The sequence below is a fragment of the Marmota monax genome, unplaced genomic scaffold, assembly GCF_021218885.2.
Source record: "Marmota monax isolate L192 unplaced genomic scaffold, Marmota_monax_Labrador192_F-V1.1 WCK01_AAM20220418_F8-fsc00144, whole genome shotgun sequence".
In the NCBI taxonomy this organism is placed as follows: Eukaryota; Metazoa; Chordata; class Mammalia; order Rodentia; family Sciuridae; genus Marmota; species Marmota monax.
In genome coordinates, this window is record NW_026694618.1 from 4,081,969 (window position 1) to 4,094,862 (window position 12,894).

At 39.6% G+C, this 12,894-nt stretch overlaps 1 protein-coding gene across 4 annotated transcripts in view; it reads left to right on the top strand.

Annotated features, from left to right (window-relative positions):
• Positions 1-12,894, top strand: part of Slc25a13 (solute carrier family 25 member 13) — a 180,326-nt gene that overhangs the window by 119,480 nt on the left and 47,952 nt on the right. For all 4 annotated transcript variants that reach the window (XM_046422568.2, XM_046422566.2, XM_046422567.1 and 1 more), the window contains 2 exons: positions 10,453-10,505; positions 12,037-12,117. In XM_046422568.2, coding sequence (XP_046278524.1) covers positions 10,453-10,505; positions 12,037-12,117 — 134 coding nt within the window. The remainder of the gene's footprint in view (positions 1-10,452; positions 10,506-12,036; positions 12,118-12,894) is intronic.

Consider the following 12,894-nt stretch of genomic DNA (forward strand, 5'->3'; position numbering starts at 1 on the left):
TCCTTGCACATAATCATTAATTGTGTATAACTACATGTTTATAAATGCTTATCACCGGGGAAGAGAGAGATCAGATGAAAATGTAGATACTTAGGAGAAACTATTATTATTAAAAGAAATAATAGAAATAAAAAAGACCTGAGGTATTTCTGAGACTTACTTAGTATTGTAACCTTTATATACACAGTCAAGATTTAAATATTTGCCTGTGATCCTTTGTACATTTCTCATTAAATGTAATTTTATTGTTTAAAAAATTTTATCATTCTAGAGAAAAATGGTTAAATTTGAAATTCGAGAATATAAATTGACTATACTAATGCTTTCACCTTGCAATATGTGAGAAGATGTCGGAGTACATTTCTAATTTATAAACATGTTTCAAAATTTTTTTCATATTTTTCATATTTTAAAATTTTGCATAACATGTAATTTTTCTCCATCAAGACATATATAATTGCTCATATTCCCTGAATAGGATAATTTGAGAATGTTGCATAAGTGAGGTCTCTCCCCTATTTTAAAATTACCTTTGTGTATACTTTTTAAAAAGTTGGTGAATGACTCCGAATGAAGGTGCTTTTGCAGCATGTATTCTTATTACAAGGTTAATAACTATCTTTCTCTGTCATAGTCTTTTTTCTTATACCAAGAATACAGGAAGCTGTTTTTGTGTTTAAAAGTCTTCCCTGTGGAACTAGAATGAAGATTATTTTTAAATAATTCTTTTAGCTTCAGGATGCTCTGTTTTGCTTTTTCCTTTCTCATGCAGCTGCCAACATCTGCATAAAGTCTTGGAAGTTATCCTGCAGTAATCAGAGAGCACATTTGAATCCCTGCCCCTTCCTCCCAAGGAGATCAGAACGTAGCTCTAGGGACTGCTGGTGATGGCCTTTCTTTAATAGACTGCCTCAGGGTCAGAAGAAATTTTAACTTTGTGAGCTGGTAGTTCTTACTCTCCATGTCTCTGTGTAGGTTCCTGTTTCTTTGTCTCTAGGACACTCTTATTTTTTTTGTGTAAGTTTTGGTTTCTGGAAAAGATCTCCTTAGAAGTTCTCTGATTCTGGCTCCACGAACTTGCTCTATAGTAAGGCAGACTGCTTTCTTGCTTTCTTTACACACAGACACACACACACAGAGACACACACACACACTCACACACTGCTTTTCATAAGGTTTTTGTAATTTTTAAAAATGTGACCTCCAGGCTAAGTTCGTCTGTATGAAGGGAAATAACACCTGACATACTCTAGACCCAGTGAATCCTCCAGAGCCTTAATGAATTACCTGACAGCTCATTTGGTCTGAATGAACTGGATGACCAATGAGTCAGTCATTGGCCTCTACTATAGAGCAAGGCATATTTAAGAGAAACAATTGATTAAATGCTCTGAACTTTCCAGAAACAACTAATTTCTGCTTTTGAACTTTAGGGCACTCTCCTGTCTCAGGTGCTTCTGGTGCTGAGATGAGCAGCCTCAGAAATTAGAAAATGATTTGGGAGGACCTTTGGGAAAAAGATATATTCAAGAGAAATCGGGGTCCATCAGAAATACTTCTTAGAGGAAGGTTTATGTTTCCATTGGTGCAAGAAGCCCTAAAGAAAATTCTCCAGAAAGAGAAATTAGATCATTCGATGAATGAAACTTAATTTGGAGCAGTACTTAATCTTTTGAGGTAATTGGCCAAAAAAGGGGGGAAAAAATTAATGAGTCCACTGATCCAGGTTTGTGAAGTTTTAAATATGTCTTATTTCGGGTTGTCTGTGTAGCGTGAAGCAGTCATCTTCCGTCCTGGAATGTTCTCAAGGTGACATCTAGAGGATGTTGTGGTGATATATCAGGAAGTCATTGATCTATGTATATTCTGAAAGGAAGTTTTGTCAGGCAGCTAATTTATGCCAGATTTCTTCTTGTGGTTGATGGTACCATAGAAGGGAGTATCCGAATTGTGCGGCCCTTAGTGAGAGTCCTTCTCCTTGCAAAAATTTTTTGGGCAAAAATAGATTAAAAAATCCTAACACTAAAATAAAATGAAGTTTACATGACTCTGAATTACATTATTTAAGAACACGTGCATTAAGGAACAAACCACGACTAAGCTGCGAACTGTCCTGAGCCATGGGTCCACCCTTGTCCACCAAAACTTTTTTAATGAATATAAAATAGTTTAGTTTGAGTTTTATTTTCTTAGCCAATTGCTGTAAACTCTGTTAGGGTGTTAAACTAAAAAAAAAAAAAAATTGATTATGGGAAATCAAACAAGAAAGAGCAAAAGACTTGGACAATCCCTACGTTAGGTTACCATATCTCCAGGAATATACAGGGAGCCAACTGTAGTGAGCACATGACCTTATTATCTGAGACCAAGATGACAGAAACTAGAACTGAGGTGGGTGTGAAGAGTTGTTAGAGGCTTGTGAGGAAAGTGATGAGCTTAGAAAACTGGGAAAGGCAGCAGAAACATACCCTTCCAGATACCCTGGAAAAGGAAAAATTAATGAGTGAACTAATTTCAGGCCTTTGGAATGGTCATATATAACCAGCTACTGTCCTCACTGAGACTAAAACAAAGGAAGTAGATTAAACTTCATAGTTTAGATAGACAAAAAGATAAGCAGCATCCTGAAAGTTGTCAGGAACTGGAATGAAAAACGGAAGGAGACTTTGCGATCCTTCCTAATGGTCTTTACTTCCGGAAAACTCCTAAAGTCGAGGAGTCAGAGGAGCTGATTTTTTTCTAGGCTCTACTCGGGATCATTCATTTTTATGTTTTTTAGCAGTCTCCCAGAGGCATCCTGAGCCATAACTTAGTTAAACAGATGGTGTCTAAAATTTTGAGTAAAGCATTTAACCCAGATAAGCAGGCATTGAAATCTTCATTGCTTCCTTGGCCCCTGCCCTTTCCCCAGCTCCACTATCCAGCCACCTCGGGGCAGCAGCCCAGGAGCCTGTGGAGAGCTGGACTGTAATGAGGGCTTTGAAAGGGGATAGTGTGGTTGGGAAGGTGGAAGTGCCTCATGCCCGGGGCAATACTAGTCAGAAGCAGACAGACAGATGGGAGGAGCAGAGAGGAAAGAATGCTTGAACAAGTGAGGAGAGAAGGGCATGGAAATAGGAGCAGGAATAAGAGCTGTAAGGCAGGGCTCACAGGGCGCTGATAGCTCCAGAATGAAGGTTAATCTGATGTTGAAAGCAAGTGGGGGGAGCAGGTGTAGTGGCCTCAACAGTGAGGTCAGGAGGGTAAGAATTTAACATAGGAAGGGTCGCCCCCAGGTTGAAATTAGATAACGGCCGTGTGCTGCTGTGGCTTTAGCTATGGGAACAGGGGTGTCTTGTGGAATAATTTCTCCTACCAAATTCCAACTGTTGCCTCTGCTCTGAATGCTTTCCACCCCATTTCGTGTGCTCTGCATTACCTTTCTCAGGGCTGGCATGGTGCTTCTCAAAATCCTTTTTTTTTTTTTTTTGGTCTGAACAACAGTAGCATTGCCTTGTTTTTGAGTTTCTTCCCTGTTAGCAGCCCCGTGGTTCTGCATGTCTTATCCAGCTTGATCTTTTGGAACAGCAGCTGTGTACAGCTACAATGGTTCATGGACTGTCAACCGGGCTTTTGAGCACTGCTTTTCCAGAAAGCCTAATATTCATGATGTGGAGAAGGGGAGGTGTGATGTTAATGCCCATCCCGGGGCCACCCTCCTTTAGTGGTATGAAAGGCCCAGTCAGTGCAGGGAGCTGGCAGCATGAGCTGGGAGCCCAGAGAAACATTTCAGAACTGTCTGTGCTGAAAGAAATGTCGTTCTGGGACAGAGAAGGAAGTTGGAACAACAAGTTCATTAGAGGGACAAAAATCCAAGCATTAGGGGGCCTAGAGCCCACTGTGAGGACTGGTGGATCTGGACATGATTCTGAGAGCTCCTATAGGCAGTGAGTAGGCCTATAAGAGCAAGCTGTTTATCCTACCTGGATTCCAGTTTCCTTGAAGGAAGAAAAGGGAGAATAAATGGTAGTAATGATGATAACGTTAAGATAAAAATAAGCCACAACAGAATTCATTTCTGCAGAACTTTCTGTATGCTTGGCACTGTTCTGAGGGATTTGTCTATATCAACCCATTTCATCTTCACAAGTACACCACGAAGATGATATGATACCATAATGTTCCCATTCTGTGGGTGTGGAAGCAAAGGTAAAAAGGGATGAGATATCTTGACAACACTTACACAGCTAAATCATTTGAGAGTCAGAATTCAAACCCAGTGGCTGGGCTTCATACCCATGCATTTAACCATTTGGCTCCCCAGTCACCAAGTAGAAATTACATTGCAAAAAATTGCTTATCAGCAGAGGTTGAGAAATTTTTAAGTTCTCAAAGATTTTATTATTTTAACTTCAAAACAGTTGAAGATGTATTGTTACATCTCTATTACTTCATTATCTTTGCCTATAGAAAGGAGGGCCCTGGACTCTGACCAGATATGCCCTTGCTGCTTAGGGACAGCTCTTCTAAGTATAGGCATAATGTCATAGGAACAGCATTTACTCCTTACCTAATTCCGGATTGTGGATGTTATTCAGACTGAACTGCCTCTTGTAAACAAGGAATGGATCAAGGATATGCCTCGAGAAGATATGGAGAAAAAAGCATCACATTTTTTGACAATGTAAAATCGGTGACGAAGAGTATCTGGCTCTTTGTATTCATTTTTTTTCATGTATTTATCAAATTAAATCAGTGAATAGTAATTAGCATCCTTGTTTCAACAACGAGAAACCCAGAACTGAAAGAATAACTTGGCCAAGATCACTCATCACGAAAGAAGTTGATTTTGTTGCTGGGCCACTGGAAATAAATGACCTTAGTTGGGCCAGCATTATTAGTTTCTTTCAGAGTTTCTTCCAACTCTGAAATTCTAGAATTTCTAAAAAAGTTCTTAGGTAAATAGTATGATAGCCTTCTAATCTAGCACATTGCTTGCATGATTCTCCTTTTGGGAGACTAAAGGAAGCTTAAGTTGGAGGCTTCTAATGTAGGCTTAGATCCCACACCTCCACCTCAGCTCTTGTTGGGCTGCTCAAGGGACTGGAATCAGGAGGGACAGTATGATTTATATCTCTAACCCATGAAATTTGAAGACAAAATACCGTATTAATTCTGTACCCTGTAAATCTTTTCTCGCATTAACAGCCTTCTGGTAGAGTAGAGTTTGCCAAGGAAGCATTGCCATATGTGCTGATGGAGCTGAACTAAAAAGAGAAGATTAGAAAACTAACCACACTAATAAATTTCACTTGAGGCAGTTGGAAAATGGACTGCTGTTTTGACAAGTAAGAAGCAACACACACATCCAGGCTATGTTTTGAATAGTTAAAATGGATTTCCAGTACCCAACAGAAACATCTTATGTTAAAAACCTGATATTTTTGCTGAGTTACCCAGATGTTCAACATATATGCACTTGCCACTTAAATGTGACAGGGATGAAGCACCTTAGCTGGAGTGGTGGCTTCCAGCCTTACTGAGTCACATAGACCTCCTTCCTCTAAGGTCAGGGCCTAAGAAAGGTTCCTGGAATTCCCACCTCCTACAGATCATGACGCCTCCTGAAGAGCATTTACCCAAGGCTGGTGGTGTCAAGGCTCTCAGCTGCGAGGCTTCACATTTTAGCCCACAGCCACCTGTGTTTTCTTGTTTATCCTGGGTCATCACCACAAGAATGGTTCTTACCCACCAGCTCCCTGAGTGCTGATCTGGCCCAGGTCTTACAAGTTGATATGTACATTGGTTTCATTCTAAGTTGAAATTCTTCAGTTTAGTATAATGAAACTCATGGCCTCTGATGATATTTTTTTAATCTCCTAATTCTTCTTCCTGTCTCTGGTCTCCACCCTTGCTAAGTATCCTTCACCTGCCTCTGGAAATTTTTACTTTTTGACCCTTAGTGTTTACTTTAAAAGCCACCCCATGCATCAAGAGAATTAGGTTCGTTCTTCTTAGTGTGACCAAACATGAGATAAGTACTACAGTATGCCAGGCAGTAGCCAGACTGCCTGGGTTGAATCCCGCTTTCCGTCTAACAACAGAGTAACCTTGGGTAGCAACTTTAAAGTCAGCATCAGTTTCTTCATAGGTTGATGGAGATTAAAAAAAAAAAAATAGTGTGCCCTGAGTAAGGTTGTCATGTGGCTTCAATGTGTTAGTTAATTCACGTAAAACACATAAAAGTAGCACCTAGTACCTAGTGCATATTAAGTGCATAGATATCATTATTGTGTGTAAAAACATCTGGGATCTTGCCCTGACTCTTAATGGGCCATGATCTTGAACTTTGGGTGCCTTTGCACATAGGATTCCCTCAGCCCAACCAGGTTGCTCTTCCCTCTACTCACATCTCTTGTCTAAGGAGAACCTGTTTCCCTTAAAGGCCCCAGGGCAAAGAGCTCCTCTTCTTTGGTGCATCCTCCTTCCTGCAGGCAGAATAACTGGGTCTCCTGGTATTTTGGTGACCTGGGCTCTGGTGCTTATCAAACTATTTCCAAGTGTTTTGTCCCTTGCTGGTACATGGACACAACTAGGGTTCCCTTTCCTTTTAAACGAATACGTTTTTTTGAGGGGAAGACACCAATCTCACTGTCTTCATCCTATTTCATTCTAGAACCGGGCACACAGAAAAGTTAATTGGTAAATGTTTGCTCCATAAGTAAATATTTGTTACTCTCATTTTAATCATAAATACAGGGTTTTCTTTTTCTTTCTTTCTTTTTTTAACTGTTTACAATGCATCACTGAATTTATAGTGAGAAAGACAAATTTCAGTAGTTTACAAGGCTGGCTGAGATGATTACATATAACACTGTGGTCAGTTGACTCTGGGAACTTTTGTATTAGTCATTTGAAAAGACTGTCACAGAATAGTTATGGAGACAAGAGATCATCATTGAAATCACAGTGCTTTCAGACCATTCACAATTTGGGTCTACAGTTTAATAATAAGAAAAATACATTTAGCAAGTAAATGTTTAAACATTTTGGTTTTGACCTAAAAACAGAAAGTAAAATAGAGATTTTATTTTTGAAGCTTAACATCTGAAATTTAAACAGCTTTTTGCTCACATTTTACTAATAGATATTAATGTATTTTCATTGGTTAGTAATTAAGCTTTTCTTCTCATGTTATGGGTAACTTCTTAAAGATTGATAAATGAGTGTTTTAGGAGGTGAGACTGCCTTCTTTGAATGAGAGTGCTTGCTTCACCCCTGTGGTTCCTGTTCCCGCTTTCTCTCCTGTGCTGCTTTTGCTTATTTAGATTATAAAAAAGCACAGCCCCATTTAGGCTAGCTAGTGCACAGGGAGGCTTTCTGTTGAGTTCATGCAAGGCAGAAATCTCATGGAGTAACAGGAGTTAACCTAGAGCCTGGCCTAGCTGGGACTGGAGAGTGCTGGAGACAATCTCTGTGCCTTTGGGCTCTGTTTTCTCTTTGGTGTCCCCTTTGTTTTCACTCTACATTCTCTTCTTTCCACCAATCCATTTCCTTTGTTTATTCATGGTTTCTGTTTCCTTGTGACATTAGCACATGCAGAGCTTCAAGCTGGTCCTTTCCCCTGCTCCACCCGTGGCATCTTTTCAGTTTATACCTCTGTGCTAACCAGCACCATTGCCTTAAAGGACCCTCAACCTGCCTCTGAGTGGAAATGCACTTTGGTTGCCCTAGGGCTTAGGTTGCTGAACTGCCTGGCTGTATAGCTTTTAGGTGTCTGCCCATTGTCTAATCAGCTGTAGCCTCAGGGAAACACAGACTCTGAAAATACAGCTACCTAGAGAAGGGGTTGCAAACGCAACTGCTTCTAGGATCCTGGCAGCTTATTAAGGGAGCATTTGAGGCTGAAAAGAAATGCATGTTACACACATGACAGAGTTGAGTGGCATCTAAGGGTGTAAACTCTTGAGTAGAAGGGCTTAGGTTTGAAATCCCCATCTCACCACTTACCACCTGGATAACCTGGAACAAGTTACTTAATCTCTGTATGCCTTAGTTTCCTCTCTGCAGAGTGGTTATGAGGATTAAATAAACTTAATAAAGTACTTACAGTGGTGTCTGGCACATAACAACCACTATGTAGCTGTTTTAAAAATGTTTCATTAGCATCAGCATCTTCATTATTGTTGAATTTCACAATGAAATGGACTTTGACCCATTTTTCCTAAAACCCAAGCTGTCTTGGTCTATTTAGTTTCCTTTTTTGTGTAGCCATGAGCAAAAAGAAACACCTCTCTATTGTGTGGATATCAACAGAGCAATAAAAACAAAAAACTGGCACTTGTCCTCATTGAGGTGTCAGCATTCAGGCAGGGAAGGACTTTGGCCAATTGGATGTCTGGGTCCTTGTCTAAAGGACAGAGCCTCACCTACCTGGAGGAGATTGCTGTGATATCAGGAGGAGGCCCAGGACTGTCAGATCTGTCTGTCTTTGCAAGGAGCTTAAATTATGTTTGAAAACTTGTGTTCCTCAATCATATACAACTACAGATTGGATATATACAGCACACAGGCTAGTGACCTCTGACCTCAGACTGCTCCTCTAAGAAGATGTGTGGGCAGGGCTGGTCCCTCAGGAGAGCCTACAAGTGGACCTTTTAGTACAGATGAATTAGAAAATTGTACTCTGTCCAAGGAGAATATAGTGAAGCTCCTCTGAAGGACAGCAGTGTGGCACAGGGAATAACTGATTCTTCCCTCAGTCTGCTTAGTGTTTCTAAGAAAAGGTGTTCTTCTTTGATTTTTATTTGTTAGAACAAATGAAAGCCAGACACAATTGCACACACCTGTAATCCCAGCGGCTCAGGAGGCTGAGGCAGGAAAATTGCAAGTTCAAAGCCAGCCTCAGCAACTTAGTGAGGTTTTCAGCAACTCAATGAGACCCTGTACTCTAAATAAAATATTAAAAAGGGCTGGGGATGTGGCTTAGTGATTAAGTGCCCCTGGGTTCAATCCCTAGTACCCCCCAAAAGAATAGAACAAAAGAAAATGACATTTTTTAGTTCAGATATGTAGATCCACTACTGTTTAACTATCGTTCCTGAAAGAGGCCCTTTCCTGTTAAAGGCACACCTCCCTGTACTCTCCAACCTTGTTTTCCTCCCACTTGGCTAAAATGTGTCCGTCCAATGGTCACCACGAACTCATCACTTTCCACAGGCTTCCTCATTTCTGCCTAGTTGTTCATGCTGAAGGCTTATTTCTTGCTGTACAGATCTAGTAATGAGCTCCTTTTTTTTTATTTCTTTGTTTTTTTTAATCAAGAAATGTCTTAATATGTCCTTCAAGTTTGAGGGATAGTTTTGGTGGATATAGAATTCAGGGTTGGATTGAATTAACTTTGAATACTTTAAATTGATCATCCTCCTGCCTCCTGGCTTCTGGGGTTCCTGAAGAGAAATTAGCTATCAATAAGGATTCCTGTATATGACAGATTGCTTCTTTCTTGCTACTTCCAAGAGTATCTTTTGTTTTCATTTTTCATAATTTCACTGTCTGGGCATACCTCAGTCTCCCATCCTGAGACACATACACGCAGCATCAGTTATGTCCTCATCTTTTCCACACAGCAGTCAGAGTGCTCTTTCAAGTCCATGAATTAGCACATCATCTCTTGCTTAAAACTACTCACTCCTCATCTGAGAATGAATCAGGCTCAGAATCCTGGCCCATAGTGTGGCTATGGCATTTGGTGCCCACCTGTGCCATTCTCCCTGTGCCTGCTGTACAGAGGCCCTGCTGATGTTCTCCCTCATTCTAGAGCATACCAGGCTTGGGTTTCCTCCACTTTCTTTAACCCATCTGTTGGAATGTATCTTTCTTCAATTGTCACTTTCCCAAAAGGTTCTCCTTCCATGTGAGTCATGTAAGAACATAATCTGATTTGTTTTGTGCTTGTCATCAAATCACAGTTATTCAGTGAATGAATGAATGACTAAAGAATGTGCACATGTACATGCATACACACACACACACACACATCATTAGGAAAGACTGTATATGTATACATATGTATGTATATTTTTACTAAAAGATATATGTATATATATTTATATACTCTTTACTAAAGATATATGTACATATACTTTTTTACTGAAGCCCTCTGATCCAAGAGGCAGGAGGGAAAGGAGGAGACTTCCCTGGAATAATGAGATTTCCTGTATCACTAATATTGTTGATTTACTCAATGTGCAAACGATCCAGAATGTGGAAGGGAATTTACTTGGGCCTGATGTGGCTGTTAGAAGTTAGTACTTGAACATTCCATTTCAAGTATTCTCATTAAAGGTAATAGCAGAAAATTGCAGCAAAGATTGCCCCAGTTTTTAAGTGGTGATCCCCTCTGCAGAGCTGTTGATTTGTTTAGTTAATGCTAATTTATTTAATATACTTCTTACTTATGTTGATTTTTAGGTCTGTTGCCACAGTTATTGGGAGTCGCCCCAGAGAAGGCCATAAAACTAACAGTAAGTCTTTTGAGTTGGTGCTCTTATTAAGGGAATCTGCACAGACTCAAGGATCTAGCCGGTATTCTTCTGTGAACCAGCAAGCTTGTGGTTCCTCTAAGGTGCTAACTAATTTGTAGATGGGGTACTCAGCACATACAGCTTTTCATTATACCCCACATAACACTGAACATCCAAAATGTAATGAATTTGAAGATTGTTGGTGGTTGCTGCCATCATTATTTCATCATTGCCGCAACAGCAGCATTTCCTTCAGTATTACCACAGTAGGCACTTAGTGTGTGTAATTTCTCATTGTTTTAATTGCAAGCAAAATTTGATTCACTGTTTACAGGTAAGGAAAGGTGCACAGGGATTAAGTAGCCTGCCTGCATCCACATCATTCATAAGCAGGAAAACTAGAATTCAAAATCAAATTTTCCAACTTCAAAGCACATACTCTTTCAGTTACACCTGCTATTTATAGACTGTGAGTTTAGGATTTGTTCTGTGAAGCCCCATATTGAGGGCTCTGTGTTCTAGTTGAAATTGATCCTTCATCACTGTTTGCCCAGTGACTGGGTCATGTTGACAGGTAGTTGACATTCAGTTTAAGTTTGTGGAATGAGTAGATATGGCATGTGAATCATTAAGGTCACAAAACCCCAGGAGTTTAAACTCTAGTTTTGAATTGGGCCATGCAGCCTTGGTCCTTAAAGTTCTTCTGATGCCTTATATGATATGACCTCAAGATAACTAATCTTCTCTGGACTGTACTTGCCTAAAACATGATTGTTCCTTAAGATTGCTTGTTATACATACCATTTTGAGAATATTATACTTAATTAATTAATGCAATTAAGGTTCTTTGAGAATCCTTGAGGAATTTTTAGACACTGAATTTCTACTAAGCTAAAAAAATCTGCACAGCCAAATTGGTCTCAGTGAAGAGTGCTATATTAGATTAAATCTTGTTAGAAGACTTGAAAGTGATTTTTAATCAAACCTTATAAAACAGTTCTTAAATTATAAGACATGCTTGTATTTTGTTTCTACTGTCTGTATGTCTTTCTCTTCATGCATTTATAACTGTAGGACATACTTGAAGTTGGGTCTTATAAGCCAATATATCTTTAATTCTTCTCCCTGCAACATCAGGGATGCATATATATTTTTTAATCTTTTAAAAACTGCATATATACTGGGCGTGTTAGTTCACACCTGTAATCCCAGGCCAGCCTCAGCAACTTTGTGAAGGCTTAAGCAACTCAGAAAGACCCTATCTAAAAATAAAAAAGGCTGGGGATACAACTTAGGTGCAAAGTGCCTTGGGTTCAATCCCCAGTATAAAAAAAGAAAGGGGGGAAAAAAAAAAAGAAAGAAAAAAACGGCAGTATGCTATTAAGAGTACCTCTCTCAAATTATTTTAAGGTTGTTAATTTATCCAATGGACTGACAGAAAAAAAATAGCATGTTAACAGATGTATATTTATACGTGTTTAATGCCTTTCTTTATATTTTTCATCAGCTTCTATAAATATTTTTCTTCAAGGTGAATGATTTTGTGAGGGATAAATTTATGCACAAAGATGGTTCCGTCCCACTTGCAGCAGAAATTCTTGCTGGAGGCTGTGTAAGTACCTTTCACTACATTGGGAAGATTTGTTTCACACACTTATCACTGCCATGGTCAGAGTGGACTAAGGCTTCTGTTTAACCACAGATCCTGTACAAAGGCAGAGTCTCCTAGGGCAACTCTACCTGTCCTACACAGGCGACCATTCCTGCAGTGGAAGGGTAAATGTCTCTGGTCATACTGCCTGTTAAATCGTGCCTGTGCAGTGCATCATTGCTCGTGGTTAGTTCTGCAGTAGAAGTCATTCATGGCAGAAATGTCTGGCTTTTGAAATATCTTTGCTAACCTTTTCTAAAGTTAATTTGCAGTACATTCTTTCTTCAGGACTCCCTGTCCTAGGTCAGGCACTGTGATTTGTAGCTTGAAGTCAGCAGCCATGGCTCTCTGCTTTGCTTTTCCTTACAAGGGGCAGCAACCCTTCAAGCTTTCAGTGCTTCTGGGGGAATGATGCTGGGGATTAACTGGCTGAGGGTGCTCTGCATTGTCAAAACTGTGGAATGATTGCTTCTAGATATGGATGAACAACCTGCATCCTTTTCTGAAGCTCTGCAAAACATCGTGTCTCGCTTTATCTCATATACTGGTTTGTTCGTGTGAATATAAATACTTTAAGTAAATTAAATTCTTATACAAAGACTGGTGCTATTTAAAGATAAGGTTGGTTAAATAAATAGGCTTTGATCACTCAAGCAATACAGTAGTGGTGGATTTTCTGCCTAACCTGTGTGTCTTTTAGGAAAGATGAGGTCACATTTTTCTTTTTCTTTTTTTTTT